Genomic DNA, 27,004 nt, shown 5'->3' with positions numbered 1-27,004 from the left:
GTGTCTATGTCATAATTATTCATTTCACCAAGTGTGGGAAAAACAAGACCGATCTTTGGATCGAGGACCTTATTGGGCGACAGCTAAAGATGTAATGTGTGCTTTTGTCTTCTAGGTCAGTGGTTACTAACAGCGATGACAAATAAATTATGAGGTGCTAAGAGATCTAATATTGACGTAATCCCCAGAACACTAAAAAGGACAAGCTTGTCTTTTTAGCACCTAATGGCAGCACTCAGACTAAGCAGACACTCGACTAAGCTCCACTTCTTAGACCACATCATCTCTAGAAAAGACTTAGAGAGAGAACAACAGTTCGGGGCCTCTGAGCCCTGATTATAATATTGAGACCACGGATTTATCAGGTAGGGGAGGATTAAATGAAAGCAGTTGGCGCCAAGTAAACACTAAGTAGAGGGGATGCTTTATCAGGATATTAGCACAAGTTCAAGTAAGTGAGATAGTACAAAGGATGTGAGTGAATGAAGATGAACTGGGATGCCTTGATAAGAGGTGTTTAGTTAGTGTACTAGGTGCAGAAACACATGCTTATTTCACTGTTATTTGCAGGATTCAGTCACTATTTCTGCCTCGACACAGGTGGTCACAAGAAACACTTACAGTTGTTCTTGAATCTCCTTAGTCTTGTCACGGTGTTAAATAACAGACGAGTTGGCGCACAGCGTAATCCATGATTAGAATGCGTCGCTCCCACCACTAAGACGTGTCTCGGTTGTATCAGATGGAAGCTTAACACTGGCATATGCTCAGTGCAATGATCTGTCTATGGATGACAGGTGGTTACCCAACTATTTGCATAATTATGGGTGTAACACACAGGCTGCTAGGACGTCATAAACAAATCCATATGGCCTTTTGGGAAAATCCAGATGATTTACACCACAGCTAACGGATATACTCACCGTCTTGACTTTGTAGCAGACATCGGTGGGATTTCTCACTGAATGTTTTAACCGGAGTGTGAAATATGGAGCAACTTCATCCCCTCTACTTGTTTTGGCAGCTCTAATCAAATGTGGGAACTTTATACCAAGTTTTCATGACAGATCGGTTAATGTGGCAGCTGAAACATGGGCCAGTGTTTCCTGTGTAGTTTTCTGTTAGACGTTTGATGGAAAGAATAAATGTTGGCTCTGAGACTCAATTTCAGTCCCCTGGAAACTTCCTAGAATCAACTTGAGTTGGGTAGCACAGTGTGTAAGAATGACCTTTATCGCAATAGTCAGATCATGATATATGAGCAAGTTTCCTGCAATTATTATTGTACTTGTTATTTTTAGAGTGGTTCGACCAAGCAAGGGGTTAGATAATCACATCTAATTTTTTTCTCACATGTACTTTTATATAATATATATATTTTTATCGCTGTCTGGGTAATTTCCCCAGCCAAAACTGTGTGTATAATATATCTACAGTAATGTATTTCAGCACAGATGGAATCAAGCCAAGCTAAACTTTCCATCGTGGAGTTGCGCAGTGTTGTTTTGGGCTTAACAGACCTTTCATAAAAACACGAGTACTTGTAATCACCACTTCCCATGTCTCAGCTGACATTTCATGGAGTGCTGTTAAGGAGGTATAGCAGGGGATGTAGCAGCACCTCCCAAAAATGGGCAACTTTTTGACGACCAAGGTGAAAAGCGAGCCGCTTAATAAATCGATAAAGCGGCAAGTGGTTTGATTTTGCTATAATTCCTTTTCTTTGTCTTTTGTAATCCCCTCCACAGACATGTCTCTCAATGTCCGTCGCAGTAGTGATCCCGCACTGGCTGGCTTTCCTCCAGGCGAGGCCCCGGTTGCTCCAGAAGAACCGTCCAGAAAAAATCCAACTCGCTGGTCCACAACCCCTGGTTTCCAGAAGCCCAACCATAAACGAAACCCCAGCAATGAAACAGGGAGCCTCGAACAAAAGGTAACTACACCTCCTGTGGTAATGTAGCCAATAAACTGTGCACGAATGCCTCAATGATACCTGGTATGATGCACCATTAAGTTGTTAAGATCATTTATTGGAATCTAAATGGTGTCAAAATGCAATAGATCAATAAAGTCTATTTTTTAAACTACTGTGAACTATTACATACTTATTCCAGCAGCACCTTGCCCAGAAGATAGGGCTGCTGATGTACGGGTGCTGCATCAATTATAATGCCCGAGATATGTGCTCTGAAATCTTCCCAACCTCCAGTCTCTGTTTTCAACTTACTCCTTTCTTCCCTCATTTTCATTCCTTGTCTCCTCTGCGCCCCAAATCAAAGAAATAAGTGTTAGATATGAAAGTTGTGCTGCCCTGCTTGCAGATATCCAGCAGTAGCATAGATAGTGTTTATCTGAAACTAGTTCCTTCTGATAACACCCCTTCTTGTCATCCAAAAGGATTAGCGGAGATTCTTAAACACATTCCCTTTATTACAAATTCACCTTCTTGGTGCTTTTAAGCCTCTGATTATTAGTCAGAAAAAAATAAAATGAAATAAAACACACCTCAGGTACTCCGGTGCATCCTCCCTGCTGCTTCTGAAAGTAAAAGAAAGCCAATTAACTTCTCACAATGGCTGCCGTGCTGACAGCCCTTTACTTCTCACTGAGGGAGAGGTATGTTCCCATCAAACGGGGATGTTACAAATGGGGAAATTATTGAATGTTCGAAATGTGAAACATCAGCTCTGCGTATGATTAGCGTGTCTGGGAGAAGGGGCTGATAGAGACACTTTAGTTGTCACGGCCCACAGAATGTAAAAGCAAGAGTGTGGGCTGAAATCAGAGCTCTCATTTTGTTAGTGGGAATTCTGTTCTGAACTACTGAACTGAGCAACTATGTATGTTTGTGTGCTTGTACTGAATATAAAAATGGGAAAGCAGAGGATCAGGAGTGTTGAAATATGACTTTGAATTTCATTGACTGTATATGGATTGCATGTCTTTAGCCCTTCTGTTACGTCCTACCATGCATAGAGGATTCCACATCCACAACGATGTTTGTAAGTTGTGGATCGTGGATAAATATTATTATGTTGATGTAATAAGAGGATTCCAGATTATGTACACCGCCACACACTAAACAGACGGATACGGTAGTTTAAACTAGAAGTTTCTATTAGTTTACTTTAGTCATACATAAAGCAATGGTTTAACCCTTTATAGGGCTCTCATTAAAACACGTAGACATTAAAAATTTCAACCCTGGCGTGTTATTGGGGGATATTTCAGGACTTTTTCACATGTGTGATTTTTTTAAAAAAAGTTATTTTACAGTGCAAATCAAGATTCCTTTCCTGTTTATGGTATACGTATTTACCAAAAAACAAACAAACCTGTATATAAGACCTGTAGGATAAACACAAATATGTTTATAAAGCCATGTTTTTTATGAACATTGTTTTTTTTTATTCACACTGGCAATTTTCGTAAATATAACACACATATCAAATAATTACTGAATAAATTTTAGTAATAAGTAATAAGATGTACTGTAAAAATAATCACCAGTTATATACCATTAACTGCTATACTAGAAAACTGCAATAAGGTCATGAAACAAACCAAACTACACACTCAGTTTTGATGTTATGACCACAAGTACGGTATGAGTGTAATGTAGGGGTAAAAAAAATTAAAAGCTTGAAATGCAACAGGCTGTGACTGACTGGTCAGATACAATAATATCACTATCTGTCACATAACCTGATCTTTTGTGATTGGCTGGGAGAAATTCCTCATAGTTAGTCGTGGGGAGGACAATTGTTTTGTCCACTGAAGTCACCAAATATGGCTTCTTGTCCAATAAAAGGTTAAGACGATTCCTGTAAAAAACCTTCCTGGCAAAGCAACATTTTACATGGCGAGTTCAAAGTTATTATGACCAAGCCACTATAAATCAATAATTCCCTTAATAATGTTCAGCTGCCCAACTTGTAATGTTGTGTCCCATTTAGTTCTTGACTCCCATCTGCAGCAGTTCAGATGTTATCTGAATGTAGTGCATTTTAAGACACCATCTTGCCACAGACGCTTGAAATGGCATGGTGTGAAAAGTGACGAGCTAACAGCAGGATGCTGTCATTCTTATTCAGCTGACAGAACCAGACTTTTTTCAACTACAAAGGGAGTCTTAGTCCTTGTAACCCTTAATCTATTTCTTGCACCAACTGCCATATATTCATTTCAAGTCTGTTTTTATGAAATTAACAGCATATGTTGTAAGAATGTGTTAGTCAGCATGTGTAGTATTTGTTCTTGGCACCATATTTTTGAAAAGGAACATCCTTCAGCATTGCCAAAAGCAACTTACTCATAACAAAGTCTCTTCACTGTCTAGGATCGTTTCCTTTTACAGACTAAAGCCAGCCACGTGTTCAATTCCCCAACTAGTCTGAAAACGGCTCAGTCAGACTCAGTTTTTCTGCTAAATCTCAACAATAAAAGTCAGTGAGAGTACTCAGTCATCGGCTAGCACTGTAAACTCATCACATCTGCCAATGACTTTACAATACTTGGTATTTAGGGTTATCTGCACTTAGCAAAATCACCCATAGGGATTAGACAGTCAGTTTGAGCCTCTCTGGTATCTGGCTTTCTCTACATTTTATGATCTGATGTGTTGTAAAACTCTGTGGAGGGGGGTCCTTTGTCGTGCCGTGTCTGAGGCTGCGATGGGTATCAGGGCTGTCTCTATACACAGGCCAGTTGTGCAGCTCAGTTTTATAATTCTGTTATGCCTTCATCAGGCCCCTTGCATGTCACATTCAACTGTAGCCAAACACTGCTGGCTCTCCCTCCCATTCTTTTAAGCTCCTTTGTTTTTGCGTTGTTTTGATATATTTGCTATTTTGTGATTTGTTAAGCAACTATGTGTTCTCTTTCAATTGTGATGTCTCATTAAAAATCCCCAAAATGTTTTTTTTTGCGCTCTTACTCTTTATATGCTGTTTTTGTGACTAATCAGACCATATATGGTTGCTTTTCTACTTGTTTGTCTTGGTGAATCACTTGGCTTTGATTTTAATTATTGATTTGCTTTCTCTTCTATTAAAAAAAAACTTCACTCTTGACCTTCAGCTGCTGAGATTCCTAAGCCAAGGCTAGCAAGTGTGGAATATTATCTTTTGTGCCTGGGTGTGTTTTTTTTGCTTGTGGCCAGTGTAATATTTTATGCTCAAGTATGCTGATGTATGACATTACCTTGGCAGGAGCTTTGTGAAGTTGTTTTGGGTTTTTTTGTAATGATAAATCCTAGTTGGAGCTGTCTTGTTATTAAAAAGGTCCTCAAGCAGCTCAGGTGTGGCTGTAATGAAATATCAGGAGCAAGGGTTGAGTGAGAGTTAACTGAACCACAAAGATGGTACAGTCTTCAAAAATCAGGTTCGTCCTGGATTTTAGATAATTATGTACCAAATTTCTTTCTTCTTCTTTTTTTTTAGAAAGAGTATTTATACGAGTGCATTAAAGACTTCTTCTGATAGCAGGACCACAGTGGTGTACAATTTTTAATGTCTCTGCCTTTTCCTCTTTCTTTGCAGGGCAGAGGAGCCCATGCCTACCGTAGTCTTCCTCGTGATGCGAGTGGCTGGTCCACTCAGTTCCAAAGAGAGATGACTCGATCTTCCCTTAGTGCCAACCATCCAATGGTAGATCGATGGCTCGATCGACAAGAACAGGTTTGTTGGTGGACAATTAAGGAAATTGGAGACTCTATGGTTTATTTGTGGTTTGCAGATAAACAACTTTATTGCTTGACCAGTTCATAGCAGCTTGTATTTTTCACCACAGCCACCACTGGTTGGTCTAAAATAAAACAAAACAAGTTGGTTCACTTGGTGATGTGCTGATACAAAACTGACCTGGCTTGGTACAAGAGGATCTGCAGATTCAGATATTTGGTGTATGTGCTTAGCAATCAGTGGTGTTGAGCTAAAATTTCAATATCTCTACTTGAATATTGCTTAGAGGCAATGACTTGGAAGGGTTTTTGAACTTTGGATAGTGGGCTTTCTTGCTGTAAATTGATCAATGGATACAAAATGTGTTGGTCTAGAAATTAAGCGGGCATACACTTGTTCTATATAGTACAAGCCTTCGGGTTTTTCAAAATGGAACTTGTTAAGGTTCAGTTACACTTCAGTAAAAATAAGACAGTGACCTCCTTGCAACTCAGAAAAAAACTGCGTTTGCCCTGTGATTGCAATAAATTTTTTCATATAAATATACCTATTGGGAGGCAACTGGTCTCCAAGGAGCCACGGTCCAGCTCAGTCTGACTGCAATCACCCTCGTACAAATTGTCAAAGTGTCAGGGCTCTGTGTGCAGGCGGATGAAGAGGAGGATCCAAATGCGAGACTCGGACACTGAATACAACTCAAAACCTCAGCTTTATTGCTGGCATGAAGACAAAACATGAAGTGAACACTGAATGCTGAGAACAGAAACACACAGGCATAATCTGATGGTACGACGCGACACTGAGCACAGGAAAACACAGGGCTAATATACACAGGGTGGTAATCAGGGAATGGGCAACAGGAGGGAGACACAGCTGGGAGAAATTGGACTAACGAGACAGGGAAGCAGTAGAACTGAACACACTCACATGAGACACAGACCTTCACAATAAAACAGGAAACAAGAAACCACTAAACAAAGACGCAGACAGAATATAAACACATGCAACTCAAACAATACATGAAACAACAAATCCTTAAACACGGATAAACAGAAACATGGAACTCTAATAATAATAATCATCATAGCATCAGAGAAACAAAGCAATCATTCAAAAATAAACCAAAACATAAGAACTCAAAATGCTGGGTCAAACCTGACCCAGAACCGTGACACAAACATTTACAAATAAATGCCATCTTACGTATAGACCCAAACAGGTTGGCAATGTATTGCAATCAAACTCTGAGTGAGTCTGTGCTGATGACCACAACTTCCCTGCGACGCATCCATTTGCAATAGAGGACTTGACTCAATCGGTTGCTAGCTATTCTGACTATATTTCTATTTAGAATCAAGTGTGTGTCAGAAAAGATTCTGAATTTCTGCTTTAGATCTGTGAGTTTTGTGGAACTAGACTGCAATATATCTCCAACAGAGAGCAACAAATTTGTAATTTTCACGGATTTATCACAACTAATGACTGTATTATCACCAACAGATTGCATGAAATTGCCCCGATTTAGTCACAAACTGATAGCAGACAAACTCATTTTCACTTATGTTTTATCTCTGTCTTGACTCACCAGAGTCATACCATCTTTCTTTTAGTTCTTGCGTATGAACAAAATTCTACTGTAGAAACGTATACAGATAGAAATGGAAACTCCTCACCAGTTTCTTTGAGGCTGCACTTGTTTGAAGTGCTGGCTCTGGCTGCTGGCCTGGGGTCAGCATACGCCCAGCTTTAACGTCACTGGGTTGTTGGCTAGCTTTCGGCTAACTGCCCATCATGTAGATAACTGACAAACCTTTGTAATGCCAGTAACAAAGTAGCTGTGACATAATTACTGAATTTTGTATCGTAATGTGTTACATTACTGTGTTACAGAAAAGTGTAATGTGATTACAGTAATGTGGGGATTTGTTTTGTGGAGAGGAGAAGTTGAGGCTGTGTATCTCTGTAAAAAAGTAGCGGTACTCTAGTTTTCATGTCCACATTGAAATCCCGTTGCTCTAATTATACAGCAGATTATACACTAGTTATATATCCTATTAAGTAGGAGTATTATTTAATAACACTATTTTGCTGATGCATGATTTGGCATCAACTACACAGCGTTTCTTGATCATAGTTTACTCCTGTGTTTTCACAGTATGCATGATTCGTTATCTCTGACCACAGTGTAATGTCAGTCACAGCTGCGACTGATAACAGAGTTATTACAGTGACAGCGACTGCTCACTGCCCAATCCAATTTAGAACCAGGTCAATGACTGACATCAGACTTCTGTCCAATACTTTTTCATGAAGTAACAGTGTACAATGTTAGTCCTTGCAGGCTTGTCTCCTCGCCTCACACCCTCTTCGCTCTGTCGGCACTTTGTGATTGACTCACCCTGTGACTGGTCCCTCAACTCCTCAGTCTGTCAGAGGCGAAAAAATATTCTCCCTTTAAAAGTTATTAAAAGTGACAGAGGCTCTCTGCAGGGAGGGTGGAAATGACCTTGGGAAGTGTCGAACACGCTGAGCTTGATGTGAAGAGGATTTCTCCCAGTTTGTCTGCCGGTCTGTACCTCAACTACCTGCTTTGATTCATGCAGATGGTGTTTAATCGGCCCATTAAAGAATAAAAAAAGAGCCGAGAAAGGGTGAGGAAAAAAGAATGAGATGCTCGAATGACTATAAAGTCTTCCTTCTTTCTCTGTAGTCTCATTATGGTTGTGTTTGGAATTCTTTCTCTTACTAAACATTATGAGCACCTATTGAAAGCAATGATGCTACAATCAAGCTATTGTAAAAATAGCTGAAGTTGAAAACATACTGTTTACCAAGAGGGCACGTATACATGCAAACAGCTCAAGAACAGGATTTTGTTCAAAATATGAAGCCTCCTAAATCCAAGATAAAGCTTTCAAGTTAATAGTTATCAACCAAGTATAGTGTAAATATAAAAAAAGAGATTATTATTTAAGAACATGAGCTATACTGGTGGAGTCGTGTAAATATTTCATGATTAACGGCAGGAGCGCCACGACACCCTCACCGTGGCTAATCCTCGGTGCCACCTGAGTGTTTATAATCTGACAGCCGTGCAACTAAGTTGAGTCACAAAGCGCAAATCCTCTCATTAGGGGTGACACAGTATAAGTTTCAAAGTCGCACCTTGTAGCCCAGTTGTTCCTTCCCTGCACTCGCTGTATCACAGTCTCGATCGCTGCCTTCCCTCCCACACGTGACGGTTCAATATTTTGTCTTTGTGCGACGGGCGAGCAAAACAGCAGCATTGGATCGCGAGATAAAAATACACAGCGTGGGTTAATTAAAAAGAACTGTGATCAGTGCTAAAGCGTCGGCAGCGATAATGAGTGTACACACGCACATAAAAACACACAAACACGTACAGATATGCCAAGGTTTTTTGGTAAAAACACACCAATTAGCTGTTGTTTATCGTGGATTATTTATCTGCTGTGTTTTTATCGTTCTACTTTATGAGTTAAGATAAAAGTAAAACAAAGAAACCGAAGACCGGGCGTCATCCTCATTTCTTTCTTTTGACTGGAACAAAATACACACACGCAACTACTTTGTGTATTTATATGCGCATAGGTGTTCTAGCAGCGTCATTTCTTAACTTCATACAATAGCTTCAATTTGAAGTACTTATCTTTTAGTTGCGTGGTCGATGTGTGTGAAGCAGCTTGGCATGCTCTGGATAGTGAGTTCGCTTCACCATTCATATTTAAGCAAGCCTTCCCAGCTCATGCTATAAATTAAAAATGTAAAGTCAGGCTGAATAAAATAACACATTGACTCCTGTGCTTAAAATGCCAAGGAGGTGCACGGGGGAGTTAACTGGACAATCTGTGACTCTGGTATTCTCAAGCTGGATGAGTTTGAAGTTTAGCTGCAGGGGATCAACTATGGATTCAGGGTTGAATTCTCTTGAGATTTTATTTTACATCACTTCTCCCAGGTGCTTTGGTAAAATGTTTTGATTTGTGCTCGTTTTGGTGCTTTCGTGCGCTTCTTTTGTGCAGACTTTCAGCCTACGTACTAAGACAAGGACGGCTGGCCCATAGTTACATCAGGCAATTGTCCTATGTTTATCTAACAAGTCAATAAATTCACGTCAGTATCAAACGGTTCAATCTAAGACATCAGTAGCGTCTACCCCTAAATCTCTCACCACCCACACACACACACTCTGCCAAATGCGGCGTGGAGAAAAGCACGCTTTATCAGCCCATATACACCAAGGCCTTATGAGTTATTCTTCATATAAACAGCTGACATTAATGCTGGCCTATTATCCCACTGATGAATGTTAATGGGCTTTCCTGCTTAGCATTGCACACGCACACGCTCCCCCACATACACATTTTGATCTGGTTGAGTGGTTCTCCACTGTATTATTTTGCGGCCTTGATGATGGACCAGGGGCCATTATCATGAGCTGTAGCAGAGGCAGGACTGACATCAGCTGTCGATCACTGAAGGATTTAACCCAATCAAGGCTAACATGAAGAGAAGCAGATGTGTTTGAGCTATATTGGCAAAGCTCACAATTTGGGATTTCAGAGATAGTATTAGACAGAAACATTCTAATGTATAAATGCTAAATGTAGTGTTATTTAATCTACATATAAAAACACAAACAGCAAAACAATAAGCCTAATACACAGATCAGGCACAACATAATGACCACCTGCATAATTTTGTGTTGGTTTCCCTTTTGCCGCTAAAACCCTTTTGCTGCCTCTGTCAGTGCGCCCCAGAGCAGCTGTGGCTACAATGTAGCTTGCCATCACCAGTGTGTGAATGTGTGTGTGAATGGGTGGATGACTGAATGTAGTGTAAAGCACTTTGGTGTCCATAGGGACTAAGTAAAGCGTTATACAAATACAGGCCATTTACCATTTACCATAAAACAGCCCTGACCCATCGAGGCACGGACTCCACTAGATCCCTAAAGGTGTGCTGGGGTATCTGCACCAAGATGTTAGCAACAGTCCTGCAAGTTGAGAGGTGGGGCCTCCATGGATTGGACTTGTTTGTCCTGCAGAACCCACACATTCGTAATTGGACTGAGATTTGGGGAACTTGGAGGCCAAGTCAACAGGGTGCATTATCCTGCTGAAAGAGGCCGCAGCCATCAAGCAGTACCGTTTCCATGAAAGGGTGTACATTGTCTGCACAAATGCTAGATAGCTGGCATGTGTCAAAGTAGCATCCACGTGGATGGCAGGACCCAAGGTTTCCCAGCACAACATTGCCCAAAGCATAACCCTGGCTTCGTCCATTCCGTCAGTTGCTTTCTTCCCATAGTGCATCCTGGTGCCAGGTGTTCCCCAGGTAAGGGATTCAGACATACCTGGCCATCCAACTGATGTAAAAGAAAACATGATCCATCAGACCAGGCCACCTTCTTGAATTGTGCTGTCTTCCAGTTCTGATTCTCATATGTGCATTGCTGGCAATTTCTTCAGTGTACAGGGGTCAGCATAGACACCCTGACTGGTCTGCAGCTATGCAGCTCCATACACACCTAACTGAGATGCTCTGTGTATTCTGACACCTTTCCATAAGAACCAACATTAAACATTTCTCTAATCTGAGCTACATTAGCTGTACAGTCTGTTGGATCGGACCACACAGACCAGCCTTCGGTCCCCACATGCATCACTGAGCTTTGGCCAACCATGACCTCTGGCTCACCGTTGTTCCATCCTTAAACAACTTTTAAGAGATACCGACTACTGCAGACTGGGAACACCCCACAAGAGCTGATGTTTTGGAGATACCCTGACCCAACTCTCTAGCCATCACAATGTGATTCATAATCCGTTTGCACAAATCCTCACAGTTGCCCATTTTACCTGCTACTAACATCAACATTGATGACAAAATGTTCACTTGCTCCCTAATATATCCCACCCAGTAACAGGTGCCATGATAAAGAGATAATCAGTGTTATTCACTTCACCTGTCATCGATCATAATGTTATGCCTGTTCAGTGTTATTTGAAAAGCATATTTTGATTTATTTGTTTGTGTACAGGCTCTAAAAATACTGTAAAGTCCATAACATATTGAAGTCAGACAGACAGACTCGGAGAAAGGCAACACAAAACCCCTAAAACATTACATAACAGCTTCCAAAGCATGTTTGGGTGAAAACAGTTCTGATCACACATCTTTGATCAAGCCTCCAACAGTCGGGCTCCCTCTCTTTCTCTCTGTGTTGTCTAAATGAGGCACCTTGTTTGGCGAGTTTTAAAAGAAACGCAAAGTGGCGAGGCGGCCAGCTAAATCCTCAAGCCAGCACGTTGAAAGGAGATGAGTCTGTTTAACTTCAAGGTGGAAGAAGAGAGCAAGCAGCAGCGCAAATCCTGCCTTTTTTCCCTTTAATGTTGTCACATCAAAGATCTCTCTCTGAACAAACACAGATTGGCATTTGCGACCGACCGACTCTATTGTTGTTTTTGCTCTTCTTTTCCCACTCTGTCACTAGTAGTTGTTGGCCGCTGAAAATAAGGCTCAGTGAATGCTCGTATTTGAACGAGTCTCCTGAGTAGCTTAAAAGAGATTGTCAGAGGTCTGCTTTCTGTTTTAGATTTAAAGTGTTTGAGTTGATCTCTGTTAGAGTCAAGTGCTTTACAAAGCTGCGGTAGGATTATTGTTGTTGCCCCACTCCGCATGATGCCATGATGGCAGTTAATGCGCCATTGTAAGAGACAAAACTGATATTTCCCTCTAAATACTAATTATTTGTTTAGCTTGTTGATTTTTTTCATTATACTGGAACGATACACCTTTATATAAGATCCATAATGAATCACTGATTTATTTAATCAAAGGATATTTCATTTCTTCCATTACAAATACAATAAACACAGCAGTGAAGGTTCTGAAGTGGCAGGTCTAAAATTCAGGAAAAACTCTTGGACACGTCAGTATGGAAGTTAGCATTTAATTTTTAGGGACTGCTGTTGGTGAGTGAACTTGGTAAGTTCTCCTGACTAGCTTCTTGGTAAAGCCCACACAGTCTGCAGACCCCGAGGCAAGCCACAGGCAATGTTAGAGCAGCTGAGCATGGAAAGAAAACACAGCAACAACCCCCAAACCCAGCCTGCCTAACACAGTCTTGCTGCCTGTGCCACCATCTACCTCCACTTCTATCTGGTGGCTGTAACGTGCATTCGTGCTGTGTTCATTATGTTCAGTTAATACTGCAATGATGTTTGAGATGCAGCAGGGCATGTTTTCAATGTAAAACTCTGAACAAATAAAAAAAATAAGCCACATTCCAGAACAGTGCAGGAATCCTGGAAGAGTGTGCTCCTGGATTTGCCTCTTGAAAGACCAAGGAAGATGTAGACGGAATGAACCATGGTTTGTGTGAAGTCCGTAGACATGCACTTTGGTGTATGCACACATGCAACATGAACTCAGGATGTTTTGAACTAGTTGCTGACCGGTGGGTCTGACCAGTAGGTGCAGCTGTTTGTTCAGCTTTGGCTCCTAGCTCATTGAATCCTCAGGAAAAAAGACATTTTTGTGGCTTCCTACTTCTTCCTGCGCTCGTTCTCTATAATGTTTTGTTTAATTTTTGTCCTGTATGATTTTTTTAATAAGTCATTTTGGCTGTTAGTGTAATTATGTCACCTAAATGAAATAATTATTTTAAGAAAAGACTTCATTCTGCCACTGATTACTTAAAATTCACATTATTTACATGGCGGGCTAATTTTTCTTCTCTCCTTTGGGAGTCCTGTGTAAATGGCAGCACACCAGAGATGCTTCAGTCCACCTGAGGACCTGAGTGAGAACAATGCAGAGCCTCACAAATGCCTCGCCACTCTTAATTAGCCATTGCCACTGAACCACTGTTAGAACGTCGGGTTTGTGACTTCTGCTTTGCACTGACTGGGGCTTTTTGTTAGATGTATTTGTCCTGTACACTTCTTTACGAAGTCCTTCTGTCGGTTTAATCTCTTGCTTATTGTTTTTAAATAATAATAATAAATATTCTGTATTCTGTCATCAAGTCAGTGTACATGTCAGCTCACCTTCAGACCGGAGTACGGGAGCAGGTGAAATGCCGTCAGTAGTGTTATTTAGTTCATTGGCTCCACAGCAGGGGAAATAGCTGACTAATTATGAAAATAATGCTACCTAACATCTCATTAAAAAAATCACAATGAGTCTCAATGTTGGTTTATTTACACGTGTGTGTGCACAACACTTAACTACAGGTAACCAGCTTTTTGTCCTGAAGCTATGTTACTTTCTTTGTGCTGTTTCTATATGCAGCGAAAAAAAGAGTTTATTCATCTTGTTCTTCATTATTATTTATTATTTAACTTTTTAAATATTTGTGCAATCGTCTTCTCTTATCTTGTTTGAACAGGATACAAGACTGGGCGTTGTTTTGGACGCTGGACGTTGCCAGCGCTCTTCTCTGTCAGCTGTACTGTAAATGTTTAACCTGTCTCACCGCGACACGTGTGTGAAGACGTGTGCTACTGGACAGCTGAGATTAGAGTTTCACTCATTCAAGCTTGAAATGCATAAAATTCATGCGCATATTTCTTGTGTTGAAAATTTTTTGTAATCACTTATTCCTAATGTGACCATTCCACACCATTCTTCACTTGCTGCCAACTTCATTTTTGTCAAAGTGCATTTTTTTAGGATTAGATATTTTTTGTGCACAGGCCTCTCTGAGCTACTCTGATCTTATTCTCATGCACAACCTTCAATGGGGATGCCTGGTTTTATTCAGTGGATCATTATTCAGGGACAGGCGAGAAGTCTGTTTACCTTAGTCACTATTCCATCCCTCTACCCTCCTCTTCTCTGGGTCCCTCTCATTTCTGTCCACTGTACCTCAGCTGCATCAAGGTGGCTATCCCTCTCTGCACTACTGGCTGTGAACGTGTTAATTCTTGATTAGAGTTCATGCATTCACTTTCTACAATTTGCTCCGTGGAGTGAGAAATCACTTTCTCAATGAGAATAATTGAACACGGGCAGGGGGGTGCCAGCTCATTACCCACAAATCACAGGGAGCAGGGGCACCTTAACTGAAGACAATAATGACTTTGGGGAATAAAACGAGGGCCGCCAGCGTGGAGCCAATCCACCGTGGGCAGCAGAGAACAAAGCTAGGCGAGGAAGATGTACACTGTTTCTTAAGGGGAAGTCATTTTTTTGCTGATCTGCCTACGGTACATATTCAGTAGAGTCCGAATTTATTTTTTCCCAGGGGGGTATGAGTTTAAGGCTTTGGAGCAAAGTGTCGTGTTGGAGAAGCAAAGCCCATATTTTGGCAAGGTGGCATTACACCAATGCTGACTGTGGCCCGGGCAAAAGATTGCAAGATAGAAATAATAAAGATGTGGAACAGCTTAAGTAAAATGAAAAGCTTTTTGTAGTCCTTGACACTGGGGCTCAAGGTGAACTTTGGTGACTGACATCACCCATTTTCCCACAGTGCAAAGTCACTTACTTCACTTTATTTGATTTCTCTCTCCTTCCTCAACCTTTCCCTCCTTCACACCATCTTTTTTTATATGCCACACATTTCCACTCTGCACAGAGTGCCAAATGTATCCACTCTGGCACAATGAGGTCCATTGTCACAATAGGCTTTTCTCACTGTTTTATAGGTCCCATTAGGGGGACAGAGGCTTTTAAGTTGCTGAAGGAATGCAATAACGCCCAGCCAACAGTAAACATCCACATCTCGGGTCCACAGAGGAACACGAGATGGAGCTTCTTCCCCATCTTACCCTAAGTGACTTGTTTTATTTGCATCAGGCTGAGAACAAAGTAGTCACACTTGGATAAAAATGGAGAGAAATGGGAAGGTTTCATTTTAGGACTCAGGAGATGGACACACTGAAAGCCTCTAAAACAAGAGTGTGAAGAGGGAGGAGGCAGTCTGGGGGCATTTCTGTTTCTTAGATAGAGATGTAGGTATTACTGTGCTGTTGATTGTGCATATTTTTATCCAGCATTACATGAACGTTCATTAGAGAACCTAAACTTGATGATGGACATCATGGGTTGCTTACTGCTTATGATGCGTTACCTAGTAAAACTTTGATGGCGACCTATGAACTATGTCGAACTTGATTGAGATTGTGCTGTTGGATGGATTTTCAGCCAACAATCCAACATTGTTATATTGTCAGAGATGGTAAGGTAGGTAAAAGAGTCCTGTGATGAAAAGAGTGAAACTTATGGGAACTGAGACGACCAAATAACAGGTGAACGCAATGAAGAACCAGTGAGAAATGGAAAACGGGAACAGGCTAATGGAAAGAGAAGACAACCAGGAAATTGTGCGAAACAGTGATGGCATCATAGCAGCCACAACATCAGTGAAACATGCAAAACTGCTGGCAATATTCTATGACTTTCTTAAGGTTGGATGCCTAGGATTGAATTTGAAATAGCCCGCATACCATAAATAGTGTCAGTGTAACAAGAATACCTCTGTAATGGGATACGGTTTTCCCTGCAGAGCAGTTTTCCTCTTTATGTTTTTGATATACAGGCCATGGGAGCTGTTGTGAAGAATAGCACCCCTGCCGAGCTCCATCACAGATTCTCTGATATTCCCACATGAATTCGTGATTTCAACTAGAAGCATGCCGATGCTGTTTTCCATTTAGAAAACGGTAGAGTGGAGAAATGTGTGTCGTGTTTCTCGCCGGGGTCTCCCTGTGTCGGTTGATTTGGAAGGTGAGAGTCCTGCTGAAGTCGCTCTGTGATTGGCTGCCGCAGATATCTTCATACAATATGTAAGAATGATGGTGGCCACCCTCTGTGCCGCTCAGTTCGTGTGTTGCAGATGCGTATCTACACGTGTACAATGTTTACATGCAGCAAATTAACTATCCAGGCTATGATCGGTCTTGTTTGTTGAGACACTGATGATTTCCCCGTGCTCTTATCTCATCAGCGATTGCAATCACTTGTTGTGTTTAGGAAGTTAATTATCATCCAGTCTAACTAGAACACTCCTTTGATAAATCGATACCTTGTCTAATCTTGTGCTCATTGCATTCAGAGAATAAATACACACACAAAAATTGGCATTTTTGTAGTATTCGGCACTCCGTACAGGTTATTTTCTTTGTTTTTCTTCCCTTCCCTTCATCTTTCCTCTCGCTTTGTGTATTTCTTCTTCTTCCTTCTTCTCCACCCATATCCAACCAAGCCCCCCCCCCCCCACCCCACCAGATTACTGTGGCTGTGCTGAAGTCTTTTGGGACCTCTCTTCATTACTGGCCCTCCACAGGCCCCTCATCTCCACACGGCCCCTCTTCATTTAGCCCTGGCTGAGAGCAAGGACTAAACCAAATGGCTTTCTGTCTCCCTCTTATCCAAGAATTTCAGCTTCCAATTAAAACTAAATGGAAAGCTCCCCCCTCCACCACTGCCTCCGCCTCACCCTGCGCTGTTCCCATGACGCTACAGATGAGGCCCCACTCCACCTGCTCAAATACGGCAGCAAACAATGGCTGATCTGTAGAATGGACCGTTCATCCCCTGTAATAATTCGCTGCTGTGTGTACCAAAGCTTTGCTGTCTACTAAATTATTCATTGTTCAACAGCTTTCATCCTTATTTCCTACTTCATATTTGGTATATTTAAGATTTGAGGTCACTCTAGGTTATATAAATAGTGTGGACAATGGATATGAGTCTCTCACTCTCTATCTCTCGATATAGAGATATATAGATGTATATTATTTCTTCAGTGATAAAACATTGGTGCCACTGTAACTGCTGGATTAATTGGTTGTGATGGCAGTTTAGCGGAGCAGCAAGTGTAATTTATTGGCAGCTACTGTGCAACTCAATAACTAACTGTAGTTCTGACTTAACACCAACTAAGTGTAATTTAAAAACAAAACAAAAAAATTACAGTCCAAACTATGGGTGCTCCCATTGAAATTCAAGCAGCTGATATTATTTCAATGAGGGCAACATTCACTCACTGACCTTCACAGTTTGAGAGATGGATTAAATGTTCTGAGCAGCGGAAAGCAGACTGTCCTCCCACTTAATAAGCTCAAAACGATGATTAATCTGTGAAAAGCACCACAGTTCCCCTTTTAATGCATGTATAAAGGCCCGGGATCCAGCTGGGACCGTCCGCTCAGCAGGGCTGCGCACTCAGCCCCGAGGATTATCTGTTCAGAATCACCTCCTTTCACCTAAGCCAGGTGTCTAGCAAGTCATCATATACTTTTTGAACCGTTGTTTTTAATGCATCGGAAATCCCAGATATGCTTTAACCACATCTTTGAAGTTTGGTGTAAAATGTTGTGCATTCCAACTCTTTGAAATCCTCATTCTGTATACAAAAACTTTTTTTTTTTTTTTGCCGAGCTTAAGAGTAAGAAGCGCTCTGGACAATAACCGATGACGATAACTTAATTTGCAGTAATTCCTACCCGGTTTGAACCTCCGGCTCTCCGGCACAGGACAGATCTACTCCCGTTGCAGCTGTTATTGATGAGGCTTGGAAAAAGTCTTGGGCCTCTCCGTCCGCTTTGGGCCTTGGTTATTGACCTGGTGATTGATTTAGGTCCTCATAATTAGCAGGCCTAATTTAATTAAAGTGCAATTTAACGATACAGTAGGCAAAGGCAGTCTGTGTCATTGATAGATCAGCTCAGGCCTAATATCAAACAGGGCCTGGCAAAATAATGTATTCCACCCAGCAGGGTTCCCAGTGACAGAAGAAGGCGTAAGCGAAGAGACAAAGAGGGAGAATAAGAAGAGTAAAAAGATAGACAGGCCTTTGTTTTTCAAATGTCAGCCTACAAACTGCACTGCCTCACCTCTTCCCCTCCGCATCTCGCCGCTCCATTCTGATATGGACAAATGCACACTCACATCTCTGATCTAATTTGCTAAACAGCATTAGGAAACTGTCTGTCCCTTTCATTTGCTTCGAGTAAATTGACATCAGAGCCCTTTTATGAGCTAGAAGCCATGTCTTTCTAAAGCAAAACCAAAAGAGACAGATTTTGTTAATTAAAAAGAAGTGTAGGCTTTTCGGAAGTTATATTAAACTTGGCCAGCTGGGGATAAAACGTACTGCCCATTTAATTGCTAAGAAAATATATAATGAGGAAAATTTAAATTCATATTCTAATTTTCAGCGCTTGTTATATCCCTTGTTTAAAGGTACGGTAAGTACAAAATAATGTTGTACTCATAAATGTAGGTTTATTAGAGTGTAATTATGTCCTCTGACAAAGTGATAGATACTCATAAACTCATAAATCAATTAAAAATGGATAGGAGCAGGTTTGTGGAAGCCACCATTGTTTTGAACATTGATGGCCATCGCCAATGACTAGAGACTGTCCACATATATAGTATGCATTATCACTTTCAGTGAAAAAAGTCTTTCAGACTATATTTGACCATTTGCACATGTATGTTTTCATCATTTCTCTCTGATCTCTCTCTCTGTTTTCTCTCTCTCCTCTCACCTCATTTCCACCGAAACCTCTTCCTCCTCATCCTCAGCTTCTTCTCCTAAACTGAAGTCAGGGCTCTAACACACAGACATGTGCATAAACATGCTAATTTATTCTTGATATTGTTGAAATTACTCATTGTCACCGCATTAGACATGCGACCCTCCTTTTTCCACACTGCTGACAAGAGCAGGGTTGACAACAATAGCTGGTTGTGAGCTAACATTATGCCAGCTAATTTTAGGTTTGTGGCGTAATAATCAAACTTTCACTGTGATAAGCAGTTTAATTACAGTCATATGAAAGTATATTCGTTAAGTGTCCGAGTTCAACAATGTTAGAGCCACTACAATGAGAGTTTCACTAATGCCAGCTAACGGAAGCTAATGCCAGCTAACGGAAGCTAATGCCAGTTAACAGAGGCTAACGGGCAAAAACAGCAGCACTTACTGACAGAAAAGTTTAGGCTCTCCTCATTAGTCAGCAGTGAGCTTCTTTGACCATCTTGTGTTGAACTCCTTTCACAAAGTTTTATAGTATCCCCCCAGAGTAAATAACAGAGGACTGGCAGATAAATTGCGAATGAACAATGGCCAGAGTCTGTCGTACAGTGGTCATCATAGCTACGATTATGCACTTGAATTTAGAGGGGTAAGAAAACAATCTGCAAATTACTGACACCTAGTGGTGAGTTTTATACTTTGTACCTTTAAGGAAAACTATTTTGAAAGCATAAACAAGCATGTCTTACATATTATGCAATATTTTGTGCTTTTTTTAAGGTAAGGTGAAAAAAACACTAAACAATTAGATTTTATTTTTGTCTTGACATCTAAAAGATTTTTTTTTTACTAATCTATACAGTAAAGTACTAAAATACACTGATAATGAGGTCTTATTGGTTTTGAAGATACTAAAAAAAATTTATTCATAAACTGAGAAACTATGTTTTTATTTCCTCCTGTGTTTTTCATTGCATGAATAATGACAGTGTGGGGCAGGTTCCCTAGCCCACTCCCCACTGTATTTTCCTAGCACAACAACAACGCAACTCTCCGTCTTCATTATCAAAAGGAATAGTACATCTAATCTGGAATGCGAGTCCTCTGCTTTGAACAAGGCTGTGCTCATGGGTGCAGGGCGTGAAATATGAAAGAAAACACATGTCCTCATCAGAGGACGGGCGCCGCCTTGGCTTCTACCCTTGGCACACAAACACAGGACTGAAGATTCATAACCTTCCTCTATATTTCTTCTCTAACAGTCACATAAAAAGCGAGAGATGGCAGACATGAGGATCACACTGCTTTGATTTTCTTCCAGATCTGAACTTTCCAGTCCTGCAGGGAAGCTAATAGTTTTCTAAACAAAGGAAACAGTCAGAGAAATAAAAAAGAATCAACACAGTGGTGTGGGTTTAAATTCTTTTTATACTTTATTTCTGAACACTTAAATCACTATTAGCTTCCATCATCTTTCTTAAGGTCACAATCATAGAAATAATCTAAGAAAATATGCAGAAATCTTTCCTCTCTGCTGACAGACATTAAGTGCTATTTGCGGACCTTGTGGGTAAGATGATTGGGAGGGGGGGTCATTATGACCCTTTCATCATCCCCCTAACCAGTTTAACTCCTCACCCAGCCTTTTATAATGCTCCTGTATCCTCAACATAAATATAAATAAGTGTCTCACAACCTCAGTCAGTGTGATGAATTGGTTGTTTTAATGGTGACGGCGCCTGATGGACCGATGAGGAATAAATGGTTAAGGATGGAGGGAGGACTAGGGCTGGATCATAATGTCCAAAGGATTAAGAGAGCAGAACATTTTTTGCTAATAAAGGATTTTTTAATGTTTTTTTTATTTATGTGGACAGTAAATCCTCACACAGCAGCGACCAGGTCGTCCTACATGCTAGTAGCTGCTACACGCTATTACTCTGTTTATAAACGTACAACCGTTGCGATCATCTCATGTTCAGATTGAGGTGAGCAATCACTGTATCCAGCACCATAAAGTTTCTTTTTAAGTGCTGGTTGAAAACAGCAAGATTCTTCGAGTTATTACGGAAAAGTATTGGTAATTGCTTCTCAAGGTCATAGAACCTTTAATAGCACTATTAGGAGTTATTAACAGCAGCCTGTCTTTCTATGTCAGTGCCATTGTGCGATGCAGCGGTACTGTGAAGTCCTATTTGGTCTTGTGTGCTGTACAGTGTTTAGCTGAACTGCATTAACTGGAGGTAATGAGGGTACAATTATGGCTCCTTAACCTTTTTGCGAGGAAAAGGAAAAGCCTCCGCCCTTGCTGCCCCCACCATACATCGACTCGCTGAGAGCCAGGTCTTTTCACATGTTGCCATGGTATGTTACCTTTGGCTAGTTTAATGTTTCCATAAGGGGCATATGTCACCTTGCGCAATTACCGTTTCATATTTTTAGCTGGTCAAAATCAGGAGGGAGGATCAGCCTTTGTAAATATTTCAACAGGCCTTTATTTTTCTTTTTTCTAAACACTCCAGCTAAATTGCTTGTTTCCTTTTCTCTTAATACACTGAACACAACACATTCTTCATTTGGAAACTGCTTTTATATCCTGTTCCCTGGCACCATTGTTCTCCTGAGCACAGACGGCTCATTGTAAGGGGGTGTGTGTGACAATGTCTGGGAAGGGGGGGGGCTTGTTCCACACATGAAGCTGTCACACAGATGTGAAGCTCAGCCCCCTAAAGGAGGGGCGGTGGCCAGAAACACACCATTTGCTGTGACCTTTGAACCTGTCCTTGTTAAACCCTCGATGCCAGAGATGGACTCAGGAGGGAGCCCCCCCCCCACCCTTTTCTGTAACAGCTACATCTTGTACTTCCCCATGGCTAACAGCATGACACACACACACACTTACAGTAGGTCTGCTTTAGCACACCAGTTGATGGAGGATGACAGCTCCTCAACATGCCGCCTTTTGCCCTAACCCTCAAGGAGTAATGTGTGTGAGTATGCATGTTTGTGTGTTTGCGTGTGGGTAGACTTCCCCCTCCTGATCAAACAGCTGCTACCTCCATCCTTCCCAGTCTGCTTTCCCTTCGGACCTCCAACCACTGTCCAAGCAGCACGTCTATTTGATGGTAACAAGGCTTTGCACTTTGCATGCGTGTCCCTTCCACCTCGCTGTCTTCTTCTTTCTCCTCCTCTTATACGATTTTCAATAATCTAATGCTGCAGCTGTCCGATGGCCAAGCCTGTAACCTTAGTTTTTCTCCCTTTATTGTCAGAGGCTGGCAGACTTTTTTGGCCACACATCAGGGCTCTTAGCCATCCCTATTACATGTGAGGAAGGGAGAGAAATGGGGGGAGGAGGGAGAAAAAAAGGAGAGAGGGCAAGCTAGAGAGTTGAAAAGCCTTGTTGCATCCCCACTCTACTGGTTACCAAGGGATCAACAGGGTGCTAAAAGCACTCGGGGGGGAGAAATGGATGTTTTTCAGAGAAAGGGAAAAAGGAGAGAGAAAAAGAATAGAGATGGAGAATGGTGGGGTCAGGAAGCTGCGGATGTATATTTAGGTTGTGTCTCTCCTCTGCTGTCACTCAGTGCTCATCTTTACAGCTGACACAAGGACAGACAGTGAACGAGCTGGCAGCGAATATAAAGAGAAATGGCTTCTGCATCTGCCTCCGGTCACTAGGAAACTGGCCCCTGTGATGCCGGCTTAACCACACGCTCCGTTGGAAAGTGTGGAGCTATACTTGAGCACTTGACTGCATAAAAGTCACTTTTAACAAGCCATTATTTGTGATGTTCAGTCTCAGAAATCAGTCTTTCTAAAACTTTGATTTTGTCTGGGAAGATAATGAAGAGGCTTTGCTGTTGTTGGCTAAAAAAACTGACTTAACTTTGAAACATGTGGTATCTTCAAATGCACGGGAAACACTTTTTATCACTTAAAAACACTAGTGCCGGCTGTTGCTGTGGTTTGTGGTTATTTGGTGCTGATGAATGCAACATCTAGTGTGCAGGATGGTCAGAGCTGTGTGGGGATTTACTATACATGTGTATAGGAAACTCATTACGACCAGATTATACCACAAACATGTCCTCTTTGATTACTAACCAATGTGACACGCCCACAGCATGGTGGCACACTGGTTAGCACCGCAAGAAGGTCTTTGGTTCACATCCACCGTCTTGTCAAGGCCTTTCTTTGTGGAGTTAGGATGTCCACAGTCCAAAGACATGCAGTTAGTGGGGTTAGAATAGAATTAGAATAGAATTCAACTTTATTGTCATTGCACATGCACAGGTACAGGGCAACGAAATGCAGTTTGCATCCATCCAGAAGTGCTTTAGTGATATAGATATATTACAATATATATTAGCAATAATATAGATATGTGAGTAGGTTAGTTAGGTTAGTTGGTGATTCTGACAGGCCCATAGGTGTGGATGTGGTTGTCTTTCTCTCTGTGTTAGCCCTGTGTCAGGCTGGGTATACCCTGCCTCTTGCCCTATGGTAGCTGGGATAGACTCCAGCCCCCCTGTGACCCTGCGAAGGATAAGCAGAAGAGGATGGATGGACAAAATTCAAATAGTTTTGGAAAGAAGAGAAGACGAGCTTTACGGAGATATTCTGTATTATCACAGTAGAGGAAAAGTTACTGCTGTTTCAACACAGATTAACCATGTGTGCTTCATATTACTGTAAGAAGTCCAAGCAGCCTGTATGATACTTGGGTGATAAAGGGTTAACCTCTTTCTTTGTCTTACCTTTTTCGCTCCTACATCCCTCACTTAGGGCTTTGCTCAATCTTGTGATTCTTGTACATTTTATTTTATCACGAGTTCCTTTTTTAGTGTCAATTTCACAGCTTCACAGCTGAATAGACATATCACCTTGCTCTGGCACTGCTCTCATATCTACCTGTGCCATTTTATGGTAATTTTGACTTGTCACATTCGCACACCGCACTTGATTGCACTGCGATTTTTGGCCAGGTGGAAGTGAAGAAGCCCTTTGCCTTTCTCCCCTGAAGGGAACGATCACAGATCCAGTGTCGTCTTTCTCTTTCTTTGTTCACTCCCTAATTCAAAAGATCTCTCTAGTCTTTCCTTTACATCGTCTTACGTAGTCTCACCATAAGGGTTTGCAACTTATAAGATCAAACGAACAGGCAGGGGATTGTTGCTAACAGCTTTTTTAAATGCAAATTAATTACGTGTTAGCGATGATACACTTGCGACTTCGGTTAACAACGCAAACTTGTTGAGCACTGTCACCTTTCACAGTCATCTGCTCACCGAGTGTGAAAACGGTCTTTTTCTGAAAGGCCACACGTTTCTTTGCCTCTCCATCAGTCTTGCCTTGTAGCAGAGATCTAAACCTGTATTTATTCTTGTCCAATTTCAGCCGCCCGCTCTACCCCATGGCCTCCCATCTTTATTTATAGTTTGCCACAGGTGGTCAGGTCCTTTGTGCAGAGTATACGTCAAAGAGAAAAAAAAATCTAGCCGTCCACCTGGGGAAGGACGGGTGGGGGGTGGGCTTGAGTTCATAAAAAAGCTTTATGAATAAAAGGCCCCGTGAGACACCCGGCACCTCGGCTGACGTGTAATTAAAGGCGTGGAGGGTGGTGGTGGTGGGGGGTGATTTATTCATTTTCATAGAAAAGGGGGAAATAGACAGGTAGGGTGCGACAAGGTCTTTAAAGGTGGGCTGCTGATGAAATTTTCATGCCCCTATCCCACCTTAACCCTCCCCCAGAGTCTAACAAATAAATAGGCGATGGGGCCTCTGTATAGCAGAGTGAGTGCCACCAAAGATATCCCTGCCCCTGAAAAGGGTTGAATCAATTTCCATAAAGAAACCAAGAATGCGCAAGACCTATTTGGATGTGCTTGACATTTTAGTAAAAAAGAGAGAAAGAGGAAGGTGAAGGGTGAGGGTGGGGAAAAAGCAGTGGCTAACAAAGCATTTCGGCAGATCCTCCCAAGGAGCCGATGCGCTGTCTTGATGCTGACAAGCTCACGCACGCGCACATGCACGAGGACCAGCCATTAATAACAGGACTGAAAAAGAAAGTCCCGTTATTTAAAACAACCAAACAAAAGACTTCACTGTGCTCAACACTTGATGACGAGCCCTCCAACTAATCTTGGGTTGACAATTACATGAAAATCAACACTGTGTTATTAGATATGTCTCCCTCCTGTTCTACATGCGGGATGTAATCACTGTGTGTAAGTGGCCCGCTGAATTTGTACCATCCACATAAAGAGAGCCAAATGAAGATTTTATCCTCCATTAAGGAGAGCATGAAGCTGCTGCCTCTTTCCCAGAGCTTAGTTAAGTCCTCGGATGTCTGCTTTCCCGTTAAAGGCACTGCCTCTCCTGCTCCGCTGCCTAACAGCACTGAAGGAAGATGAGCAAATGAAACGAGGAGAGTGAAAGACGCAGATGGAGCTCAGACAGGAGCATCCCTGTTTCTTTAGCTCTAAACCTTGATCCCATCACCTCACGGGCCCACCTCATCGGTCAGGCAAACCGATGGAGTCGCTGCATTTAATCACGGCACCACTGAACATTTTTTTGGCTAGAGAGGGATGGTTTCTGCAGCAGCATCAGGGGCACGGTCCCTCCTGTGCTCAAGAGTCTTTGATTTAAAACAGGCCGATACATTTTTTTTTCTTCAGGTAATTAAATTAAAAGCTGGAGAAGAGAGATATAAGCAAGAGAGGGCGAGATGCAAGCACAGCGAAAGCAATAATGACAGAATTTGAGGGGTTTTTCTTTTTTGCTGTTGAAGCACTCATCCAATTCATCCTGTCTTTTTTTTCTTTGTCTCTCTTTCTATTAGGAGGAGGATGAGGAAGAAGAGCAAAGGAGACACGAGAGGAGAATCGAGCGGACGGAGCCAGTAGGAAGGGCCGATTCCTCACTGGAACATTCACCAGTGTTTCATATAGAGTGAGTGGCGTACCGCTAACACCACAACCCCACCCATACGCCATGTTAAGAGTGAAATTGTACAATTACAGTTAATCACGATTATTGTAATGGCTGCATACCAATTTCTTGTTTCGCCGCCCACTTTACGACCATGTGCCAGTAACAACCCAAACATCGAGACCAAGGCCTCAGTCTGTAAACATCGTCACGCGTATCTGGGTCGTGTTGATTTGTCTTCACGTCCTTATCGGAACAAATGAGCCTTCCTCCCTTCCCTTCCCTCCCCCGCCCCCGTTCTCTTATATGTTTTCAATTAATTAGTTCTTTTAGCGCAACAGCAGTCTGATCTTAATCACTTAATTGGAGCCTCCATTTGGATCCTTAATCGACCCTGAGGTCCACCAGTTGCGCTTTGTAACGGATGACTTAGCACAGGCAACTCAGCGAGGCCTCCCACCAATAAGGACCCCACTCCCTCACGCCCCCACTCCTGCGCATCCCACTGACCTCATGTCGTGTTTGACTGTGCCGTCTGTTTACATTCTGCATTTCTACATGTTGTTTTCACTTCTGTTATTTTTTAATTATCATTATTATTCATACACTTCTCTCCTACTCCCTTCTCCTCTTCTTTCTGGCTTCATCCATCACCATCCCGCAGAAGCATGCTCAAGCCCGTCGAGGTGTCCAATGAAGGTGGGCCCCTGGGGATCCACGTAGTGCCTTTCAGTTCACATGATATCAGGTAAAAAAACAAAACAGACACAAGCTGAAATTCAGTGCATCTCAGTTTCACCATCCAGTGTTGCTTTCTTTTTGCTCTCACTCATTATTTCACTCATTTTTCTTACTCTCTCTGTCCTTT

At 41.8% G+C, this 27,004-nt stretch overlaps 1 protein-coding gene across 2 annotated transcripts in view; it reads left to right on the top strand.

Moving 5' to 3' along the window:
* The window catches only part of LOC146566719 (partitioning defective 3 homolog), a 357,883-nt gene that overhangs the window by 129,624 nt on the left and 201,255 nt on the right, over positions 1-27,004 (top strand). For both annotated transcript variants that reach the window (XM_085286313.1, XM_085286312.1), the window contains exons 4-7: positions 1,749-1,933; positions 5,541-5,678; positions 26,048-26,157; positions 26,801-26,884. In XM_085286313.1, coding sequence (XP_085142439.1) covers positions 1,749-1,933; positions 5,541-5,678; positions 26,048-26,157; positions 26,801-26,884 — 517 coding nt within the window. The remainder of the gene's footprint in view (positions 1-1,748; positions 1,934-5,540; positions 5,679-26,047; positions 26,158-26,800; positions 26,885-27,004) is intronic.

The sequence above is a fragment of the Mchenga conophoros genome, linkage group LG9, assembly GCF_057382185.1.
Source record: "Mchenga conophoros isolate Kocher_MC1m ecotype Shallow Benthic linkage group LG9, M_conophoros_male_GT1.1, whole genome shotgun sequence".
Taxonomy (NCBI): domain Eukaryota; kingdom Metazoa; phylum Chordata; class Actinopteri; order Cichliformes; family Cichlidae; genus Mchenga; species Mchenga conophoros.
This window is presented reverse-complemented; position numbering and strand designations above follow the sequence as displayed.